This window comes from Oryctolagus cuniculus, chromosome 3, assembly GCF_964237555.1.
Source record: "Oryctolagus cuniculus chromosome 3, mOryCun1.1, whole genome shotgun sequence".
Classification (NCBI taxonomy): Eukaryota; Metazoa; Chordata; class Mammalia; order Lagomorpha; family Leporidae; genus Oryctolagus; species Oryctolagus cuniculus.
The window spans coordinates 75,105,602-75,130,211 of NC_091434.1; the positions used below are offsets into that span (position 1 = coordinate 75,105,602).

General features: G+C 38.2%; 1 protein-coding gene across 3 annotated transcripts in view; it reads left to right on the forward strand.

Moving 5' to 3' along the window:
* SCN9A (sodium voltage-gated channel alpha subunit 9) overlaps positions 1–24,610 on the forward strand; it is a 185,835-nt gene that overhangs the window by 95,989 nt on the left and 65,236 nt on the right. For all 3 annotated transcript variants that reach the window (XM_017342620.3, NM_001082358.1, XM_070069809.1), the window contains 7 exon segments: positions 893–1,034; positions 2,361–2,567; positions 5,077–5,364; positions 17,259–17,630; positions 19,941–20,067; positions 22,139–22,377; positions 24,348–24,521. In XM_017342620.3, coding sequence (XP_017198109.1) covers positions 893–1,034; positions 2,361–2,567; positions 5,077–5,364; positions 17,259–17,630; positions 19,941–20,067; positions 22,139–22,377; positions 24,348–24,521 — 1,549 coding nt within the window.

Genomic DNA, 24,610 nt, shown 5'->3' on the forward strand with positions numbered 1-24,610 from the left:
TTCTAGAAAGAAGACTAACAATATCAGTTTTTCTTTCTATCCCCAAATTCTTTTTATTTTGCAATTAAATATGACTCATAGGTAACTGAGTATAATGTCTGGGCCACTCTGAAGAGAAGTGCCCCATGGGTTTGGGTGAAGATATTTGCAAATGACAATCTTGATGCTTCTTCAATACTCTCACATCATTTTTCAGCAAGGCACTTGCTTGAGTTCTCCCCCCCCCCCCCATCCGGGTATCTTTTCCTCAGTTCCTATGTATACTGGGAACCTAAAAACAAACAAGATAAGGGTGCTGCTCCCTAAAGAACCCCACCACACTGCAGTTATGTAATCTACCAATTTTTTCAGAGAAAAATGTCTTACAGCTAAAGAACTTTAAGACCTTGTACAATTGCTATATTTTGACTCTGATTCTAATTCATTCCTAAAATAATTTGAGGGGAAACAGTTTTGATAAAGCCTTCCTATCAATCCTTATTAATTGAAGGAATATTATTCAACATTTGATGAAAGTTTTTCCAAATTTGATAATGATGATTATGATGCTAACAATGATGATTCTAATGGCAGTTACCATTTATTAAATACTTTCCATATGCAGGAAGTAACTTAGTTAATCTACACACATTATCTTATTTAAATGTAATATGAGGCAAATGTTATTATCCCATTTTCACAGAAAAAGGAAAGCATGCTTTGAAGATTTTAAGTAATTTGGAAAATTTATCTAACAAATAGTAGAACAGGATTCAAACCCAGTTCTTCCTTGATTTAAATCATGTTCCTTAACTCATTCAATATTGTCCTCCCATAAAAGAAACTTGAATTTGTAGCTTCTCTGTAGTGCTCCTTAGACTCTCTAATCTGCAATTGTCTTTTTCATGTATAGTCAGTGTCCAGAAGGGTACTACTGTGTGAAAGCTGGCAGAAACCCTGACTATGGCTATACGAGCTTTGACACTTTCAGTTGGGCTTTCTTAGCCTTGTTTCGGCTAATGACCCAGGATTACTGGGAAAACCTGTACCAGCAGGTGAGTGCCAAGAGAAACATGCACTGAATCTTTGAATGACATTACAAACAGATGTATGTTTTTTTTTTAACCAACTTTATAATAGGTTTATTTTCTATTCAATTGAGAATAGAAGGAATTCTATTGCCTTATTAATAAAAGTAGAAACGTTTTAATCCAGCACTATTAGAGTAGGAAATGCTTTAATCATAAGTATGTTTCTTAACTTTCAAGGAGTATATTTGATTTCTAGATCTTTCCATTTCCTCAGTATCTCATTCCACTATGTCCTAGGCAAATAGCAGAAAATGTACTGTAATGTTCTCCTGAGACGCTCCTGTACACACCCTGTCTCTGGTCCTTAACTGTTAACTCAACATGGCCCTCTCCTCTAATTTGGATGTAAACATCTTTGCACTGTTGACTGTGTTGATTTGTTTATTCTCAGCAGCCAACCTCAACAAGGACATCAAAATGATTGTTTCGTATTTTAAATAACAATGGAACTTTCCTCAGAATGGCCTTAGATTCTTCTTTTGGCATGTTTTATACTTACTTAGTATCTGAGAATATTATAGATAAATATAGAAATTATATAAAATGCACTTTACAGGAAAACAGGGAAGCAAATTGTTTTTTAAACATGCCAAAAAAGGTCACTCTTAACATTAAAGAAATACAAATTAAAACAATAGTGACATATAGTTTTCACTTTTAAGCATGAAGACATTAAAACACTTTAAAAAGATATCAGAGGTACAGGTTCCATTATTATGAACTTATTCAGGCAAAGAAATAAGTAACAATAGCCAATGGAAAGGGAATTGAATAGGAAGGCATCAGAAGTAAAAGAGATATGTATTTTTCATTGAATATCTATACTATTCTGAATCAATTTAAAAATAATATATGATAAAAAGTATACTATATTATTAATATAACTTGAGAAAGAAATATTTAACATTGTTAATATTAAGCACTATTGTTACTATTTCATGTTAAAGAAAGAAAAGATACAATTTTAACAGTAAAAAGAACTATAGATATCATCTGTTTCTAAAATTTGAAAATGAGCAACAGAACTAGTTTTATGAGTTATTTTTATATTGTAATAAAAAAGCAAGATACTACATTATCTTACTTTGTATTATCCTTTATAGTGAAAATGTATTTAATACTAATTGTATCTCATGAAGTCATAATATTATTCTTTGCATTTTTCATAACATGAGACTATACAGAATTTCCCAATCTACTCAAGCTTAATAGGCCATTCAAGTTGAAGTAATTTATTAAAAAAAAAGTTTGTATTTTTAAAATATCAATTTCCATTTCCATTTGTCTTAGACACTGCGTGCTGCTGGCAAAACCTACATGATCTTCTTTGTTGTGGTGATTTTCCTGGGCTCCTTTTATCTAATAAACTTGATCCTGGCTGTGGTTGCCATGGCCTATGAAGAACAGAACCAGGCAAACATCGAAGAAGCCAAGCAGAAGGAGTTAGAATTTCAACAGATGTTAGATCGACTTAAAAAAGAACAAGAAGAAGCAGAGGTATTGTGATTTGGCTTAAAATTCTTCCCAGAGGTAGATGTGCAAAGAGTAACAACAGAGGTTCTGAGGTCTGTGCCTAATCTGCCTCAGGTCTGTTTTGGTACATAAACTTCATGCTCATTTTTAGTGTGCGTGAAGGGAGAAGTTCTGGACTGAGCTTGAGTTGACACCTTTGCACTCTTGCATTAAAGGTGTTCTGTAACCATTTCTCCTAGACCTGGTACCCACAATGCTTTAATAGTTTGGGATTATACACAGTCTAAACATATGAAGAACTATGTCACCAGAATTACAATAATACTCAAAGGATTAAGGGAAATTATTTTTATATTAAAATTAATAAGCATTGTATGGGTTAGAAATGAAAATATGCATCACTTTGTTAATGTTACAAGGATTTTTAAGACATGAGATTTAAGGAAGTCATAATAAACATTGTAGCCACTTTTGGGATTCTTTGCTCTCCTAATGAATACTTAAGTGGAAAAACTTGAGAAGGCTTGTGTTAAGAGACATATAGGGGGCAGATGCTGTGGTGTAGCGGGTAAAGCTGCTTCCTGCAGTGCCGAAATCCCATAGGGGCGCCGGTTTGAGTCCCAGCTGCTCCACTTCCGATCCAGCTCTCTGCTATGGCCGGAAAGGAGCAGAAGATGGTGCAAGTCCTTTGGCTCCTGCACCCACATGGGAGACCTGGAAGAAGCTCCTGGCTCCTGGCTTCAGATTGGTGCAGCTCTGGCCATTGCGGCTAATTGGGGAGTGAAACAGTGGTTGGAAGACCTCTCTCCCTTTATCTGCCTCTCCTTCTCTCTCTGTTTAACTCTGACTCTCAAATAAATAAATTTTTTTTTTAAAAAAAGAAATATAATTTCAAATATACTGGAAGACTTTTAAGAATTATCTATGGACAAGTAGCTTAGCAGTTCAGTTACAGATTAAAACAGTTGCACTCCACACTGGAGTACCTGTTTTGATCCCTGTTCTAGTACCTGACTCCAGTTTCTTGGTAATGTAGACCCAGGAAGGCAGTGGTGATGACTCAAGTATCTGGGTTCCTGCCACCCACAAAGGAGATCTGGATTGAATTCTCTCTCACTCCTGGCTTCCGTATAGTCCTGGCCCAACTACTCTGGACTTTTGAGGAGGCCATTAGGAAGTGGTAGTGTGCGCGTGCTCGCTCACTCGCTCTCTCTCTCTCTCAAATAAAAAAAGATCAGCAACAACAATAAAAATGCTAGTTTGATGGTTTGACGTATCTTAGTCTCTTCAAAGAATCTAACATGCTAGGAGAGGACAATTTGTAACATAGAAAAACTTTGATGCACAAAGATGTTTGACAACATTTAAATAACTTTAAAAATGAGAAATCTGCAAAATAACATTTAAATTTTGAAAAATCACAAAATGATTAAGAAGATTTTAGTAGTTTTATATCTTATAGTATTAATTAGTCAAAGAATTGTAAGTTTTAAGAAAATTATTAGGTCATGGGAAAAGCTGTTAAAGTAATGATGGATTAAATCTAATGCAATCACAATTAAAAAATTATACAAATGCATAATAAAATTTGGAGGAAATAGCATAACTATTAGTTATATATGAGATGTAATATTATGAGTTTCTATTTTTTACTCACATCCTTAGTTCTCACATATTTTTTGGTAATAATTGTTTAATTTTTATAATATAATTTTATAGAGAAATAGTACAGGTTTTAGGTAATATCAGGCACTACCTAAGGAACTCCTAGGAATTCTTTTAGGGTAATAATCATTGACCTTAAATTTAATTGGCAGATTACATGATAAGCATGCATATTATTTTTAAAAATTTTTCTTAAAAAAGATCTATTTATTTGTTTGAAAGGCAGAGTTGCAGAGAGAGAGGTAGAGACAGACAGAAAGAGATCTTCCACCTGCTTGTTCACTCTTCAAATGGTCACAACGTCCAGTCAAGGGCCAGGCCTGGGTCAGGCCAAAGCCAGGAGCCAGGAACTTCATCCACGTCTCCCACAGGGGCCCAAGCACTAGGGCCATCCTCCACTGCCTTCCCAGGCACATTAGGAGTTGGATCAGAAGTGGAGCAGCTGGGACTTGAACCAGTGCCTATTTGGGATGCCAATGAAGCAATAAGTGGTTTAACTCACTGCCCCACAGTGCTGGCCCCCATACATGTTATCTTATTACATGGTTTATGTGAGCTTTATGTTACAAAATTACCTAGTAAAACTTTAACATGCAATATTAAATTTGCTTTACTGTATGCAAATTAATGACACATAATAGTTTAATTTCAAAGTAAAACAGATTTATTACAATGTGGAAGATAAGTTTATGCTTTATAATCTTTTTGGTGATAGAGCAATAAAAGCTGTTATAACTTCATTTCCAAGGGATACAATTATATGCACACTATAATTAAATTGATAAAAGAGGTACCTTGGGACAAATGATAAAAGAGGTACCTGGAATTTGGAAATGACTCACATGTGTACCACATCTTTGTCCAACAGGCAATTGCAGCGGCTGCAGCTGAATATACAAGCATTGGGAGAAGCAGAATCATGGGCCTCTCGGAGAGTTCTTCAGAAACATCCAAACTGAGTTCTAAAAGTGCTAAAGAAAGGAGAAACAGAAGAAAGAAAAAGAATCAGAAGAAACTCTCCAGCGGGGAGGAAAAGGGAGATGATGAAAAGTTGTCCAAATCAGAGTCAGAAGAGAGCATCAGCAGGAAACAGTTTCACCTTGGTGTGGAAGGGCATAGACTAGCACGTGAGAAAAGACTGTCTGCACCTAACCAGGTACTCCCCAAACTGTCCAGTGCCTGTCATACAGGCAAAGCAAAGTGTTTTATTATAAATGAATGGGAAAGGAATAGTTTAACATTAAAAAATAAAACTATCCATTGCTGGTTACTTGAGTTTTATTTTTGAGGGATTTATAATGTTAGAATTGTTATATCTTCTCTAATAAGTAATTTGTCAAAATAAAATTATTCACGAGCACCACTGTAGAAATGAAATGACTGTTTATACTAGAGTAATTTTTTCCCAGTTTTTATTTATATAAATGAAACAAATGTCAAATATGCAGTTTTAAAAGCATAGTGATGCTTCCCACCCTTCCTCCTCCTTCCTTTCTTATTTTTGTTTTGTTATGATGACATACATTCAATTTACTTTATAATCACAAGTACAACCCCTCGCTGAATAAAGAACTCAAGAATTAGTAAGTAGAAAACCCACTATTCCTCAAGAGTATAGAAAAGGGCTATAAGCAATAATCAGATCTCAAACTGTCAATTTTACTCATACCCATTACATTTTTAATATTCTGTATATTATTTACCATAAATCAGGGAAAACATATGATACTTGTCTTTTGGGGACTGGCTTATTTCACTGAGCATATATTCTCCAGTTGCATCCATTTTCTTGTGAAAGACAGAATTTCATTCTTTTTTATGGCTGAGTAGTATTCCATCATGTAAACATACCACATTTTCTCATCCAGTCATCAGTTGAAGCACATCTGGGTTGATTCCATATCTTAGCTATTGTGAGTATGGCTGCTGTAAGCATGGGGATATAGATAACTCTTTCATTTGCTTATTTCATTTCCTTTGGGTAAATTCCCAGGAATGGAATTGCTGGGTCATGAAGTAGACCTATGTCCAGATTTTGAGAAATCTCCACCGTTTGCCATAATGGTTGAGCTAATTTACAGTCCCACCAACATTGGTTTAGGGTACCTTTTTCCCCACATCATCATCAATATTTGTTATTTAAAAAAAAATTTTCTATAATAGCCATTTTAAATGCAGTGAGGTGAAACCTCATTGTGTTATTTTTTTTTTTAAAGATTTATTTATTTGAGAGATAGAGTTACAGACACAAAAAGGGAAAGACAGAGAGAAAGGTCTTCCATCCACTGGTTCACTTCCAGATTACCACAATGGCTAGAGCTGGGCTGATCTGAAGTCAGGAACCAGGGGCTTCTTCCAGTTCTCTCACGTGGGTGTAGGGGCCCAAGGACTTGGGCCATACTCCACTGCTTCCCCAGGCCATGGCAGAGAGCTGGATCAGAAGAGGATCAAACAGTTGCCTTTATGGGATGCCAGCACTGTACATGGTGGCTTTGTCCACTATGCTACAATACCACCCCCTCATTTTTTTTTCTGACAGGCAGAGTTAGTGAGAGAGAGAGGTACAGAGAGAAAGGTCTTCCATTGGTTCACCCCCCAAAGGCCACTACAACCAGCATGCTGCACCGATCCGAAGCCAGGAGCCAGGTGCTTCCGCCTGGTCTCCCATGTGGGTGCAGGGCCCAAGCACTCAGGCCATCCTCCACTGCCTTCCTGGGCCACAGCACAGAGCTGGACTAGAAGAGGAGCAACTGGGACAAAATCTGGTGCCCCAACCGGGACTAGAACCTGGGGTGCCAGTGCCGCAGGTGGAGGATTAGCCTAGTGAGCTGCGGCGCCAGCCGCATTGTGGTTTTGATTGGCATTTCTCTGATGGCTGGTGAGCCTGAGCATCTTTTCATGTTGATCTTTTGTTTGTCATCCTTTGAAAAATTCCTGTTCATATACTTAGCCCATTTCTTAGATGGATTGCTTGTTTTATTGTTGAGTTTCTATTTTTTTCTTTTTTATTTATTTTTTTAAATGATGTAATCCCATTTGTTAATTTTGATTTTGACTTTCTATGCCTCTGAGGTCTTTTCCATGAACTCTTTGCCTATACCAGTGTCTTGTAGGGTTTCCCCAATATTCTCTAATAATTTGATGGTGTCATGTCATAGATTTAGCTCTTTAATCCATCTTGAAGAGATTTTTTTGTTTTGTTTTGTTTTGTTTTTGTTTTTGTTTTTTTTTTTTTTTTTTGACAGGCAGAGTGGACAGTGAGAGAGAGAGACAGAGAGAAAGGTCTTCCTTTGCCGTTGGTTCACCCTCCAATGGCCGCCACGGCCGGCGCACCGCGCTGATCCGAAGGCAGGAGCCAGGTCTCCCATGGGGTGCAGGACCCAAGCACTTGGGCCATCCTCCACTGCACTCCCTGGCCACAGCAGAGAGCTGGCCTGGAAGAGGGGCAACTGGGACAGAATCCAGCGCCCCAACCGGGACTAGAACCCAGTGTGCCGGCGCCGCTAGGTGGAGGATTAGCCTAGTGAGCCGCGGCGCCGGCCTTGAAGAGATTTTTGTGCAAGGTGTAAGATAGGGGTCTTGCTTCATACTTCTGCATGTGGAAATCCAGCACCATTTGTTGAAGAAACTGTCCTTGCTCCAGGGATTGGTTTTAGCTCCTTGGTCAATTATAACTTTGTTGAAGATGTTTGGATTGGTTTTTGGTGTTTCTATTCTATTCCAGTGGTCTATCCATCTCTTTTTGTACCATTACCAGGATGTTTTGATTATAACTGCCTTTTAGTATATCTTTTTTTTTTTTTTTAATTTATTTGACAGAGTTACAGACAGAGAGAGAGAGACAGAGAGAAAGGTCTTCCTTCCGTTGGTTCACTGCCCAAGTGGCCACCACGGCCGGCACTGCACTGATCCGAAGCCAGGAGCCAGGTGCTTCCTCCTGGTCTCCCATGCGGGAGCAGGAACCCAAGCATGTGGGCCATCCTCCACTGCCCTCCTGAACCATAGCAGAGAGCCAGACTGGAAAAGGAGCAACCGGGACTAGAACCTGGTGCCCATATGGGATTCCGGTGCCACAGGCGGAGGATTAGCCAAGAGAGCCACAGCGCTGGCCCCTTTGTAGTATGTCTTGAAATCTGATATTGTGATGCTTCTGGCTTTGTTTTTGTTGTACAAGATTGATTTAGCTATTCGAGGTCTCCTGTGCCTCCATATGAATTTCAGCATCATTTTTTTCAGATCTGAGAAGAATGTCTTTGGTATTTTGGTTGGTATCACATTGAATTTGTAAATTGCTTTCAGAAGAATAGACATTTTGATGATATTGACTCTTCTGATCCATGAACATGGAAGATTTTTCCAGTTTTATTTGTATCTTCTATTTCTTTAATGTTTTGTTATTTTCATCATAGAGATTTTTTACGTTCTTAGTTAAATGTATTCCAAGTTACTTGATTTTTTTTGCCAATGTGAATGGGATTGATTTAGAAACTCAGTCTTAGACTTAACATTGTCTGTGTATATGAAGGCTGCTGATTTTTTGTATTGACTTTATATCCTGCTACTATACCAAACTTTTCAATGTGTTCCACTAAGAATCTATTGGACTGCAAATAGAGATAGTTTGACTTTCTCCTTCCCAATTTGTATCCTTTTGATTTCTTTTTCTTGCCTAACATCTCTGGCTAAAGCATCCAGGACTATATAGAATAGCCATGGTGAGAATGCACGTTCTTGTCCGGTACCGGATCTTAGGGGAAGTGCTTCCAACTTTTCCCTATTCAATAGGATGCTGATCATGGATTTGTCTTAATTTTCCTGCATTATGCTGAGGAATGTTCCTTCTAAACCCAATTTTCTTAGAGTTTTCATCATGAAAGTATGTTGCATTTTATCAAATGTTTTCTCTGCATCTATTGAGATAATCATATGGTTTTTGTTCTGCAGTTTGTCAGTGTAATGTATCACATTGGTTGATTTGTGAATATTGAACCATCTCTGCACACTAGGGATAAAGCCTACATGGTTTGGGTGGATGAACTTCTGATGTGTTGTTGGAATCAATTTACTAGAATTTTGTTGAGGATTTTTTGTAACTACGTTCATCAGGGAAATTGGTCTGTAATTCTCCATTGCATATTTTTCAGGTTTAAGAATTAAGGTTATGCTAGATTCAAGAAAGAATTTGGGAAGATTCCTTTCATTTTGATTGTTTTGAATAACTGGAAAAGTATTGGAGTTAGTTTCTCTTTAAATGTCTTGTAAAATTCAGTAGTGAAGCCATCCAGTTTTGGGCTTTTCTTTGTGGGGAGTACCCTTTTTACTGATTCAATTTCCATGTTGGTTATGGGTCTATTTAGGTATTTTATGTCTTCATGGCTCAATTTAGGTAGGTTATATGTGTCCAAGAATCTATCCATTTCTTCTAGTTTTTCCAGTTTGTTGGCATACAGCTCTTTGTATGATGATTCTTTTTATTTCTCTGGTATGTGTTGTTACATTTTCCTTTTCATCTCTAGTTTTAATTGATTTGGGTATTCTCTCTCCTTTTTTTGATTAGTTGGGCCAATGGTGTGTCAATTTTTTTCAAGAAACCAGCTTTTCATTTTGCTGATCTTTTATATTGTCTTTTTGGATTATATTTTTTAGATTTCTTCTCTAATTTTAATTTCTACTCTTAGTTTTGGGTTTGGTTTGCTGTTGTTTTTCTAGATCCTTGAGATGCATTGATAGCTCATTTATTTGGTGCCTCTCCAGTTTCTTGATGTAGATACCAATTGCTATAAACTTTCCTCCTAACACAGCTTTTGCTGCATCCCATGAGTTTTGATATGTTGTGTTGTCTTCATTTGTTTCTCAACATTTTTTTGATTTCTCTTGATTTCTTCTATGAACCACAATTCACTCATAAGCATGTTTTTAGTCTCCATGTGTTTTCATATGCTCTAGGGATTCCTGAGTTGCTCATTTTCAGTTTCACTCCATTGAAGTTTGAGAAGACACATGGTATGGTTTCAATTATTTGAATTTGCTGAGACTTGTTTTATGACCTAGTATGTGGTCAGTCCAAGAGAAAGCTCCATGCACTGCTGAGAAGAATGTTTATTCTCCAACTGTAGGATGAAAAGTTCTGTAGCTATCTGTTAGGTCCATTTGGTCTATAGTGTCAATTAAATTTGCTGTTTCCTTGCCAATTTTCTGTCTAGTTGATCTGTCCATTGCTGAAAGTAGGGTATTGAAGTCCCTAATTACTATTGTATTGGAGTCTGTGTCCCCCTTTAGATCTCTTAGCATTTCTTTTAAATAGGCAAGTGCCCTGTAATTAGGTGCATATACATTTATAATAGTTACATATTCCTGTTGAATTGATGCCTTATTAAATAGTGACCTTCCTTGTCTCTTTAAACAGTTTTGTGTTAAGTCTATTTTGTCTGCTATTTGGATGGCTACACCAGCTCTTTTTTTTTTTTTTTTTTTTTTTTTTTGACAGGCAGAGTGGACAGTGAGAGAGAGAGACAGAGAGAGAAAGGTCTTCCTTTTGCCGTTGGTTCACCCTCCAATGGCCGCCGCTGCAGCCGGCGCACCGCGCTGATCCTGGCAGGAGCCAGGAGCCAGGTGCTTTTCCTGGTCTCCCATGGGGTGCAGGGCCCAAGCACCTGGGCCATCCTCCACTGCACTCCCTGGCCATAGCAGAGAGCTGGCCTGGAAGAGGGGCGACCGGGACAGAATCCGGCGCCCCAACCGGGACTAGAACCCGGTGTGCCGGCGCCGCAAGGTGGAGGATTAGCCTATTGAGCCACGGCGCCGGCTAGCTCTTTTTTGGTTTCGGTTGTCATGGAATATCTTTTTCTATCCTTTCACTTTCAGTCTGTATGCCTCTTTGTTGAGGAATTGAGATCATGTACATTAGGGTTGACTATTGATAAGTAATGACTTTACCCTGCAATTTTTCCAAAAATATTCTCATTTTTTACTTTGTATTTTCTTTGAACTTTTACTGAGATATGTTCTTCTTTTACCTTCTTTCATAGTGATGACCATGTTTCTGTGTTTCTGTGTGCAGCACATCCTTAAGTATCTTTTGTAGGGCTGGATGAGTGGTGACAAATTCTTTCAATTTCTGTTTGTCTTGGAAGGTCTTTATACACCTTCATTCATAAATGAGAGGTTTGCAGGGTATACTATTCTGGGATGACAGTCTATTTCTCTAAAGACTTGGAATATATCTGTCTATTCTCTCCTAGCCTATAGGGTTTCTATGAGAAGTCTGCTGTGAGTCTAATTGGAGATCCCCTGAAAGTAATCTGGCATTTATCTCATGCATATTTTAGAATCTTTTCATTATGTTTTACTTTGGTGAGTTTGATTACAGTCTGTCATGGTGAAGATCTTTTCTGGTCATGTCTAGTAGGAGTTCTATGTGCTCCTGTACTTGGATGTCCTTTCTTTCTCTAAATTAGAGATGTTTTCTGTTGTTCTTTCACTAAAAAGGCCTTCTAATCCTTTCTCTCTTTACATACCTTCAGGAACTCCTAGAACGCCTATGTTGGGTTGTTTGATAGTATATTGTGTTTCCCAACAGTGTTTTTTAGTTTTCTAATTTCCTCTTCTTGTTTTTGATTTCACTGTATACTTTACTGTGATTTGTCTTCTAAGTCTGATATCTTTTCCTCTGCATCACCAATATTGTTGTTAAGGTTTTCTAATGTATTTTTATGCTGTTGAATGCATCTCATTTTTATTTCTCTTTAAGATCTCAATTTCATAGGAGAATTTTCGGAGAATTTTCTTTCATCCTGTACAAATTTCAGTAGTTTGTGCATTTGCTTCTGATTACTTCTCTGTAATCTTGTGATGAATTTTTGAATTCAATTTCTTGCATTTCTTCCATCTCATCATCTTCACAATCTAGTATTGAAGTGTTATTTTGTTTTGAGAGCATTATGTTGTCTTTCTTATCCTTGTTTCTTGAATTGATGTGTTTGTTGTTCGGCATTTGTGGAGGTACTTGTTTGTTCCTTTTTTTTTTTTTCTGTGGTGGCTTTCATCTTTGTAGTATGCCTCTGTAGATAAGTAAATTATCTAATTTCAGTGAATATCTAGAGCCTTGTAGTGGGTGTGGCTGAGGAGCTCTGTTCAGTTCTCCAGGATGAAGGGCATGTCTAAGGTGACACAGCTGGATTTGGCAGGGTAAATCGCCTCTTTTTTTTTTTTCAACCAGAAGGGAAGTTTATTCTGCTCAGCTGAGTTCTTCTCCTCAAAGGAGACCAGTGCCTGAGCCCTTGCCCCAGTGGGTGCAATAGTCATCTGTCTGCCCCAAGGACCACACAAAGGATCTGTGCAGTCTTCACTTTAAGTTCAGATTCCCAGCAATGTCCCTCACCAGGAAGCCCTGAGCGTGTGGAGTCTCCAACAGTGACTGCCCAAAGTCCCAGCCGCACGGTGAGTCCTCCCACACAGCCTCAGTTTTTTCACAGTCCTGGCATAGAAGCCTCCCACAATCACAAGCTTCCAGTCCCATGAATTCTCCTGACCAGAGTCCGGAGTCCACACTTGGTTGGTTGCTAGGTGTGAACATGAACTGGCACAGCTGTTATGTATATCCAAAATTGCACCTGCTCTTTGGGCTTGTTATAGGACATCATTGTAAAGTGAGCAGGGAGAGAGAAATGTATCCCTCCATTTTTCCCCCTCTCTTTTGACAGTTACACTGTCCCCCACAGGGCTCCAAGCTGGGTTCGCTCTAGGCACTTCCTGCAGCTTTAGTGCCAATGGCTTGAGTTGCTGTGGTCTAGTCTCACCTCACTTTCCAATGCTGTTGCATAGACTCTTGGCTGTTGGAGTCAGGAGTTGTGGGCATCCACACCCTCCATGTAGTTCCAATGTGTCCCTCTAATCTGCACAGAGTTTTCTCTGCTGTTTTCTCCCTATTTCCTGAGATTACACTCTCCTCACTTTTTTTAAACTATTTTCTCCTGGACTAGAGCAGTAAGCTCCTCCCTACTCTGCCATCTTGGAACTCCGTCTGTTGTTGAGTTTCTTGAGCTCCTTATATATCCTGGCTATCAATCTTTTATCAGATGTACAGTTTGAAAATATGTTCTCCTAGGCTGCCAGTTGCCTCTTTATTGAGTGTTTGCTTTGCTGTGCAGAAACTTCTTAGTTTGAAGTAATCACATTTGTCTATTATTACCTTTATTGCCTGTGCATCTGATATCTTTTCCAAGAAGTCAAGCTTATGTCAATGTATTGCATAATGTTCTCTGTGTTTTCCTCTAGTAATTTGATAGTTTCAGGCCTTAGATTTAGATCCCTGATCCATTGTGAGTTGATTTTTGTATAACATGTAAGGTAGGGGAATTGTTTCTTACCTCTGCATGTAGAAATGCAGTTTTCACAGCGCCATTTGTTGGAGAGAGTTCTTTCACTAGGGAGTGATATTTGGTTTGTTTGTCAAAAATAGTTTATTATAGATGCATGGATTAATTTCTGGGGTTTCTAATTTGTTCCATTGTTGCCCATGTATATTCTTGTGCCAGAACCTGGCTGATTTCATTAAAACTGCCCAATAATATGTCTTGAAATCTGGGAATGTCATGCCTCTTGCTCTATTTTTATTGTAGGATTGTTTTAACTATTTAGGCTGCTTGTGATTCTATGTGAATTTTAAGGTCTTTTTTTTGTGTGTGTGGATCTGAGAACATTTTTGGATTTTTGATTGGGATTACATTGAATCTGTAAATTGCTTTGTGCAGTATTGAAATTTTTTGTTATTTATTTACTTATTTGAAAGTCAAAATTATAGAAAGGGAGGGAGACAGAGAGATCTTCCTTCCACTGATTCCCTCCCCACATGGCCGCAATGGCCAGAGCTGAGCTGATCTAAAGCCAGGAGCCAGGAGGTTCTTCTGGGTCTCTAACATGGGCCGAGGGGCCTAAGCACTTGGGCTATCCTGCACTTTTTTCCCAGGCCATTAGCAAGGATCAGAAGTAGAGTAGCTGGGGCTCAAACTGGTGCCTATATGGGATGGTGGCACAGCAGACAGCAGCTTAACCTCCTATACCACAGTGCTGGCCCCGTATTGACATTTTGATGATATTGATTCTTTGAGTCCATAGACATGGCAGATTTTCGCATCATTTGGTGCCTTCTTCATATCTTTCCCTAATGTTTTGTAATCTTTATCATAGAGATCTTCTACTTCCTTGGTTAAATTTTTCCCAAGATATTTAAAGTTTTGTAGCTATTGTGAATGGGACTGATCTAATAAGTTCTTTTTCAGCCATGGTACTGTTTGTGTACACACAGGCTATTGAAATTTGAATGTTGATTTTTATATTCTGCAACTTTGCCAAACCTGAATGAGTTCCATTAGTCTCTTAGTAGAATTTTTGGTTACCCTATCTATAGAATCATGTCTTCTGCAAACAGGGATATTTTGACTTCTCCTTTCCAATTTGTATCCCTTTGATTTCTTTTTCTTGCTTAATGTCTGTCCAAAATTTACATAGCTATACTGAATAGCAATGTTGAAATGGGCATCCTTGTCTGGTTGTGAATCTTAGTGGAAATGCTTCCAACTTTCCCCATTCAATATGAAGCGGGATGTGGGTTTGTCATAAATTGCCTTTATTGTGTGGGGAATGTTTCTTCCATACCCAATTTACTTAAGATTTTTTTTTGCTTTTTTTTTAACTTTTATTTAATAAATTTCCAAAGTACAGCTCTTGGATTACGATGGCTTTTTACCCCCGATAACCTCCCTCCCACCCACAACCGTCCCATCTCCCACTCCCTCTCCCATTCCATTTACATCAAGATTCATTTTCAATTATCTTCATTTACAGAAGATCAATTTAGCATATATTAAGTAAAGATTTCAACTGTTTGCACCCACAGAGAAACACAAAGTGTAAAGTACTATTTGAGTACCAGTTATAGCATTAATTCACATTGTGCAACACATTAAGGACAGAGATCCTACATGGGGAGTAAGTGCACAGTGACTCCTGTTGTTAACTTAACAAATTGAAACTCTTGTTTATGGCGCCAGTAATCACCATAGGCTCTAGTCATGAGTTGCCAAGGCTATGGAAGCCTTTTGAGTTCACCAGCTCCAATTATTTAGACAAGGTCATAGTCAAAGTGGAAGTTCTCTTTTATCATAAAAGGATATCATATTTTATTAAATATTTTCCTTGCATCTATTGAGATAATCTCTGCCATCTTCAGATATTCTTAGTTCACCAAATCAGAATGTTCACTCTTCCTTAATGACCCTGACCCTATTACTTTCATGCCTTTATTGCTTAGTGCACACTCTTCCCTACCTGAAATAATCATCTTCCTTTTTCCCCTGTCATGGTATCACTCAATCATCTCCCTCTAATGCAGCACTCCCCATTATACAGATTTCCCCTCTGTCTTCTCCGTTTGGCTGAATCTTCTGTTCATTGCCCTGTTCAGAATTATTCTGTTCTTTGCCCTCATTTAAAATCTCTAACTTCCACTCTTAAATGTGCAAGATTTTTCCAGATAAATATAGAAATAAATGAAAGATAGATTCTCCTTCTTCAAAAGGTTCCTTAATGTATTTTAAGAGACAGAACTTAAAAATATACAACATTAATAAAAACAAGTATGACAAGAGCAGTCTAAGGTAATTTGAAGGCAAAGGCCTTGTCATACTCGTTTGCCATTGTCCATAATGCCTATCGCTTTATCCTTTACATATGAAGTGCTTCTGTGTGTTTAACTGAATAATCCCAAATAACTTCATTAATATTGTATATGGAAACAGTTTATTATGGACATGTGTCACATAAGTCTGGCTATTTCTGGTCTTGGTATCCTTTTTCCCATCTTCTAATATTTCATGGCTTTGTAAACTCATTAGTATTAAAAGGTCATTTCTGGTATACTTCCACTGGGCTCTAAATTTGTAAAGTGGTGCTGTGCAAAACATATAGCATGGTCTTTTATATTAGAGGGGCTGATGCTGTGGCACAGTGGGTAAATCCGCCACCTGTAGAGTGCCGGCATTCCACATGGGTGCCAGTTCAAGTTTCGGCTGATCCAGCTCTCTGTTATGGCCTAGGAAAGCAGTGGAAGATGGCCCAATTCCTTTGGCCCTTGCACCCATGTGGGAGACCTGGAAGAATATCCTGGCTCCTGCCTTCGGATTAGCCCAGCTCTGGTTTTGCAGCTCTAGCTGTTGTGGCCGTCTGGGGAGTGAACCAGCAGATGGAAGACCGACCTCCCTCCCTCCCTCCCTCCCTCCCTCTCTCCCTCCCTCTTTCTCTTTCTCTGCCTCTCTCTAACTCTTCCCTTCAAATAAATAAATAAATCTTTAAAATAAAGGAAAATTTAGAGTGGAAAAAAGTTACATTTTTGTAAAAACTGATGAAAAGAGGGGAGGGAGGGAGAGCTGCAAAAGGGAGAAAAGTGTGTTTTTCTTCTTGGAACCACACCTATAGTTAGCATGAAATTTGTTCCCTTTATATTAATAAAATAATAATAATAAAATTTCAATTTATTATGGAATTTAACAATTGGTATGAGGAAAATTATATAGCAGGTATCAATACCAAATTCTTTTTTTCAAGATTCATTTAATTTGAAAACCAGAGTTGGGGAGAGTGAGGGAAAGAGAGAAAGATCGCTCACGTGCTGGTTCACTCCCCAGATGGCCACAATAGCCAGTGCTGAGACAGGCCAAAGCCAGGAGCCAAGAGCTTTTTCTGGATCACCCACATGAGTGGCAAGTACCCAAACACGTGAGCGATCTTTTGCTGCTTTTCCCAGGCTAATAGGAGAGAGAGGGATCCAAAGTGGAGCAACAAGGACACAGGATTCAGTGGGGGAATAATATGGCAGCCATTGGAGAGTGAACCAATGGCAAAAGGAAGACCTTTCTCTCTGTCTCTCTCTCTCACTGTCCACTCTGCCTGTCAAGAAAAAAAAATATATATATGGCTTGTTCTTCTAGTTTTTGAATAAGTGTTACAGCAGTGTTACAGCACATACATGTCATTCATGTCTCTGTTTTGCAGTCACCACTCAGCATTCGTGGTTCATTGTTTTCTGCAAGGCGCAGCAGCAGAACAAGTCTTTTCAGTTTCAAGGGTCGAGGAAAAGATATAGGATCTGAGACTGAATTTGCAGATGATGAGCACAGCATTTTTGGAGACAATGAGAGCAGAAGGGGCTCACTCTTCGTGCCCCAAAGACCCCAGGAGCGTCGCAGCAGTAACCTCAGCCAAGCCAGTAGGTCCCCCCCAATGCTGCAGATGAACGGGAAGATGCACAGTGCCGTGGACTGCAATGGTGTGGTCTCCCTGGTTGATGGACCCTCAGCCCTCATGCTCCCCAATGGACAGCTTCTGCCAGAGGTGATAATAGATAAGGCAACTTCTGATGACAGCGTAAGGACATTTTATATAGCTCAGGCATGGCTGAGCCCTTTTTCCTGCATCAGTCACTCTCTCTGCTGGAGGGACCTTCTCTCTCTGGTTCTGTGAATGGCTCTGCATTTTACAACACTTTCTTTAGAAACACATCGTTAACTCATTAACTGAATACTCATACTATGCATTGTAGGAGTCTAATTCAATGATCTCATTTAAAAAATAACCATTTATCTATTGATTTTTAGCTGACTGTAGATCACTAATTTAGACAATTTTCAGATATTAAAGGCATTGATAGTGCTGACCTTATGAACTGATAATAGGCTCTTTTCTATAAAGAAATTTGGTTACCGTCTATGAAGAAAAACAAAGTAACTGAAACATATTCATTTATACAAGCAAGCAGACAGAAAAACAAAAACAAAAAATCTTCAAAACAACTCCAGGAGTTTGAGAGTCACTGGGTAGTTGGAGAAAAACAATTAGGCTTGAAAGTGAGGTCTTACTGATTCCTGGGGTTTCCAGGACACCTCTTTAGTCCGCTCTCTATACTATGCTCTAATAGTAAATGTCAGCAGGAGCTTTGACTAAGCCAACAAACTTTGAACATATACTACATGTTTATATATTCATATTTGAAGAAAATGTAGCATCTCAACTGAGATTACCGTTCCATCAAAGCCATGGCCACACACCTATTTCAGTTTGAATGAATGCATGTACTTTTAGGTTGAATATGTGACCTCTATGCTTGCATGATACAGCTTAACCCCTTTTGTCCAGACATTTTTCCTTATGAAATGAGCATGCTAACTTTGTATGGAATTGGACTTTTGTTGTGTTTTGTTTTTCATTGGTTATTTAATATATAATATATAATGTATAATATTTATGCAATATATATAAAATATAACTCATATTTTGAGATTATTTCTAACTTTTAAATGAAGTATTTTTAGAGTTTTTTACCATAGACAAATCAATTTCACAATAAATCTTAAAAGTAAAACAAAAAGTATAGAAATTAGCAGATACTTTCAAGAACCAATAGAAAAGCAAGAAACAAAAAAGTGTAACAAAATATACAGTCAAAATAAAAACATTATATGACTAATAATCTGCTCTAATCTAATATTAGCATGTTATAATAGTATTATATACCATGTTTTATAATATTATAATCTCTAGTTCTGAAACCTATCTGTTCTGAAACCTATCTGTACCCAAAATAAATTGGTTTATTGAACAAATATGACTTGGAGAAAAAAACAAAAAACTTTGCTTCTGGAAAGTCAGTAAATTAGAGACTATACCAGAGAGAACATGGGTATAGAGACTTCTGAAAAACGTCATTTTCAGTTCTACATATGTGTCTGTACATAAAAAAATATGTGATATATACATACATAAGTGCATATTTATGGCTATATGTTTGGTAAACACACATGTATGTCTGTACACATATAACTCTAGACCTGTATATGTTTGTAAAGTTTATCTACCACATATCACATATAAGAAGACAAATAGTTGATAGGAATAAAATTGCAGTTATTTATATGTGTATATATAAATATGTATGTGTGTGTGTTGGCCTGCACCAAACTAGCATAATGTTTCAAATTTAAATTAAAATCTAAGCTTTAAAAATAAGATACTTTCATGTAAAAGTGAACATGCTTGGGATGCCTGAGTTTATATTACTGCTCGGAGCAATTTTTAGAGCAGAATTGTGGGCGCCTCTTTCAGATGGAGTTTGCGTTCTCCATTTCACTATACTTTGTCACTTTGCAAAATCTGTCATTTGTCATCAAATTTTCAGCTTAGCTCACGAGGTGTTCTCTCCAGTAAGAAAGTGATTACTGTAGACTTCATTACTATTATTACTTCAACAAAGAATAATTGCAGTAAGTTATCAGAGAACACTGAGGTTCCATCCCTTTGTAAACAGAGCACTACAACACGTTTAGTTGTTCTCCTGTAGAACTCTTACATGGTAAAATTATTTGAATAAATTGGACACTAAGGAAGATAGATCATGATGATAATATAATAAAAGCAGCTGTATTTGTATTTTATAAATATTAACTCCCTTAATCCTCATAAGAATATAAAGAAAGCATTATTATCCCCATTTTACAAATGTTGAACCTGAGACAGTTAATAAATGGTATGATATAAAAGCAGTAGTAGCAGAGACATAATTCAAAAATTAATCTCTACTTCAATTACTCAGTACAGCTAATGAAGCACAGATTTATCTTGTGCCTATAATTTATTAGAATTCTATTCATAATATTTTCATTAATCATCCTTTTTCCCCAGGGTACAACCCAAATACGCAAAAAAAGGCGTTCCAGTTCCTATCTCCTTTCAGAAGATATGCTGAATGATCCTCATCTTAGACAAAGAGCTATGAGTAGAGCAAGCATACTAACAAACACTGTAGAAGGTATGTGATAATACTCTTTATCATATAGATTCTTAAATAAAAATTGATTTGAATTCTGGTCAGCCTTTTTCTTTTAATGAGTTTATTTATTTTTTTGAGAGGCAGAGTTACAGACAGAGCGGGAGAGACAGAGAGAATGGTCTTCCATCTGCTGGTTCACTCCCCAAACGGCTATAACATGGGAACTGAGTGGATCTGAAGCAGGACCAGGAGCTTCTTCTGGATCTCCCACGTGGGTGCAAGGGCCCAAGCACTTGAGACATCTTCTACTGCTTGCCCAGGCACACCAGCAGGGAGTTGGTTTAGAAGTGAGCAGCTGGAACATGAACATATGGGATGCCGGAGCCACAGGTGGAGGCTTAATGTACCACACCACAGCACCAGCCCCCCCTGGCCATCTTTAAAGAGGCACATGAAGTTCTTAGGAAGCATTCAAAGAATATATATATATATATTCAAAAGATATATATATATATATATATTCAAAGAATATATATATATATATACACACACACACACCCCACACACACACTTTAAGAAATGCTAAAGATAACCAATAGATACTGATAGAATAGTTTTTTATGTTCTTAAAAGTGGTTAAAGGTATTTTTGACTACAAATAAGTATTGGATAATATAAAAATTGAAAAATAAATAATAGTTGATATGGAACACTAGGTTAACTCAGCCACACAACCCTATCACTGTGTGATCTTAGAGAGTACCTAGTCTCTCAATATTGTTTAATAAGTCAAGAGTCGAAGAGTGCCAGTGTTTTTTAAAAATGTGCTGGCTTCCATCCTCTTATGCCACAGTGTATACTAGGTCATAACTTAACATGGGTTAACCACCATGGGCCAAAACTTCTACCTAAATTTATGATCAGAAGCAAATGGGTTAATAGTGTGAAATGTTGGCCCGCGTCTTGGCTCACTTGGTTAATCCTCCGCCTGCAGCGCCAGCATCCCATATGGGCACTGGTTCCAGTCCTGGTTGCTCCTCTTCCAGTCCAGTTCTCTGCTGTGGCCCGGGAGGGCAGTGGAGGATGGCACGAGTGCTTGGGCCCCTGCGCCTGCATGGGATACTAGAAGGAAGCACCTGGCTCCTGGCTTCAGATTGGCACAGTGCCACTGTAGCGGCCATTTGGGGTGTGAACCAACGGAAGGAAGACCTTTCTCTCTATTTCTCCCTCCCTTTCTCCCTCCCTCCCTCCCTCTCTCTCTCTGTCTCTCTCTCTGTCTATAACTCTACCTATCAAATAAAAAAAAAATAGTGTGAAATGTCTATTGCATGAGCCGTTCCATAAATTATTTTGGTATCTTGGTTTTGGAATTGTCTTTACCTGTGAGCTACCAAGAACTTTTTCTGCATGGAACAGAATTGTCTCCTTGTTGTGTGGCATTAAATGCACAAGGAAAAATATGTATATTTTGTGGAAAATATGTATTTCTCCACTAGGGAAACGCCAGTTCTGTTTGCTGTCACATTAGGTATATTTTTCTCTGAGAGAATCGCACATACTAGCTTTCAGTCATTCATTTCACTGCATTCTCACTTGTGCTTAATCCAGTTATGTGATACAAAACTTTCACATAATATGCTAAGATTTCATAGAAACAATCCTGTTACATTTGCAAAGTCTAAATCTCATCCCTTGGTGTGGGTATTTGGTAGAGCCAGTTGAGACATTGCTAGTAATGCCATACCTTATGCCAGAGTGCTGGGTTCAATTCCTGGTTCTGCTCCTGACACCAGCTTCTTGCTAATACACACCCTGGGAGGCAGCTGATGATGGCTCAAATATTTGAATCCCTGCCACACCTGTGGAAGACCTGGATTGAGTTCCCAGCTTCTGTCTTCAACCTGGCTCAGTCCTAGCCATTGAGGGTATTTGAGGGAATATATCAGTGGATGGATTCCTCGTGTGTCTGTCTCTCTGCCTTGCACATAAATAAATAAGTAAACATTAAGAAAATCACAAGCCTTGTTTGAATGTTAGAATTTACTTCTGCTTAGGAATAAAATATACAATGATTAACTGCATGTTCTCTATATTGTTTTTTTTCCTCCAGAACTTGAAGAATCTAGACAAAAATGTCCATCATGGTGGTACAGATTTGCACACACATTCTTGATCTGGAATTGCTCTCCATTTTGGATAAAATTCAAAAAGTTTATCTATATTATTGTAATGGATCCTTTTGTAGATCTTGCAATTACTATTTGCATTGTTTTGAACACATTATTTATGGCCATGGAGCACCATCCAATGACTGAAGAATTCAAAAATGTTCTGGTTGTGGGGAATTTGGTGAGTATCATGGCTGTCATCATTGTGATTCTGTTTTTCTTAAGTCAGATGTATCTGCAGCTTGCATATCTAGGATTTACCACATGAATCAATGAGCAAAGTCAAATTTCATATATACTATATATACTCATATATACTATTTCAAAATAACATTGCTGTCATGTTGAAGTCTATAAATAACACTACTTACTGCTCGTATTTCTGCAATATGTCACCACCTTTGGAGTTACAATGTTTGTTGTTTTTCTTTCTGCCAGCCTACTTCTTGTGAGCAACATTTTGAAAATTCCATGCTTTCTTTCATTGTGTAATCACATTACAGCTTCCTTTTAATTTAATTAAGCATCCCATACACCATGGATACATTAGTTTGACACAACAGTAGTGAAATATCTGGGTCTTTGGAGTCCCAAAGATCTGATTTGAATCCTGATCCTGATCCTGCCTTTTACTAGTTCTGTGGCATAAGACCTATATTCCAAATATTATCCAGAAGTTAAATATTTCAACTTTCTTGTGGGGAGCAACTCGGACTGGACTGAGTTACTGGAATTAAGACTTTTTCTATGCATCTGCTCTCCCACAATATGGCGCTGGGAGAGGAGAAAACAGCTTCTATGCAGCTGCCTCTTGCCAACTTGAGTGATGACCTCCAGGAGCTGATCCTGCTCCTGATTGGGGGAGAGCAGCGTACTCGGCGTGTGGGCAGCCGAGTTGGGATTGGCGGAAGAGGACTATAAAGGAGGAGAGAGACAACATGCACCAGGAACATCTATCTGAAGGAACACCTGTGCAGCCCCCGAGAGAGCCGGCCGGCGGTGTGCCGCTCCCCCGCGGAAGTGGGGAATGTGGCAGGGGGAACTGCCCTTCCACGGAGGTGGAAGGGTCGGCAGCCAACCCGGGAAGAACCAGCAGCAAACCCGGGGAGGGCCGAGCAGACAGAAGAACAGCGCAGGGTCCTGTGTCGTTCCTCCACGAAGAGGGGGAGCGACATAATGGTGCCGTGACTCGGATGTGAAGCCTAGGCAGGGTTTAGTGTCGTTCCTCCAAGAAGAGGGGAAGCGACACTTTCTGAGTTAGCATTCCTTTCTTTCTGTTCATCTTTGGGGGAAAGGCAGGATCAGTTAGTTTCTACTTGTTCATGGAAGTCCAGTTCATGCAAAACAGTTTCTTTCCACTGAGTTGAAGGCACCCCTGTGAACTTAAAGAGGATTTGCCGTATTTCTTATATATTACCACAGCCACATGTTCAAATGCTCCATTTTAATCTTCTTGATGCTACATTATTTTAAAATGGTCTTTCACAGTTACAGCCCCAAGTGTAATCCTTTGAACTTTCTCTGGTTAGATTCTTTGAGTCAGAGCATGCCTGAATGATTCATAAACAAGTCTTCAAGGATTGCCTTTTTAAGTGAGTCCTTTGATACCAGTGTCATGAATTAATGATGTTTTGCAATGCATTTTTGTGTCAAAACGTTGGAAGTCTAACTTTAGCTTCCACTGTGTCAATTAAATACATTTTACTCTTCTAGTGATAAATCTTTAAAGAGTGAGATGACATGTTCTTTATTGCTCTCAGAGTACTTAGATCAGGAAAAAGGACTTGCTCCAAATTTCAATATCAATCTGTTTCCCTTTTCTTTCTTTCAGAATCTGTTGACTTGTATGTTTTTTCAAAGAGTAACTGTGTTGTCAAACGTCTTACTTTTCTGAATTTAAAATGCTTTTATAAAATTCCATCTAAACATAATGAGAACTGTGAGGACAGAGCTTTTTAACTCAATGAGGCTTATGAGAGCAAGAGAAATAGTGATAACCTAGTTTATAGAATTAAATGAGATGACTATGTAAATTGTCTAGCACTTTGGAAAATAGTGTTTTCTAAACAAATAAGTCATTGTTCACTGTCATCATATGTTGATTCCATATCTTCAAGTAATGATACAAAACACATTGTATTTCTCACTTAGGTCTTTACTGGAATCTTTGCAGCTGAAATGGTTTTAAAACTAATTGCAATGGATCCGTATGAGTATTTCCAAGTAGGCTGGAATGTTTTTGACAGTCTTATTGTGACTCTAAGTTTAGTGGAGCTTTTTCTAGCAGATGTGGAAGGATTGTCTGTTCTGCGATCATTCAGATTGGTAAATATGAACTAATCTTACCATTATATTCTATAATAAAGACATGTTTCTTTGTTCTATGCATTACTTTATTATTGAAAATCTGGGGA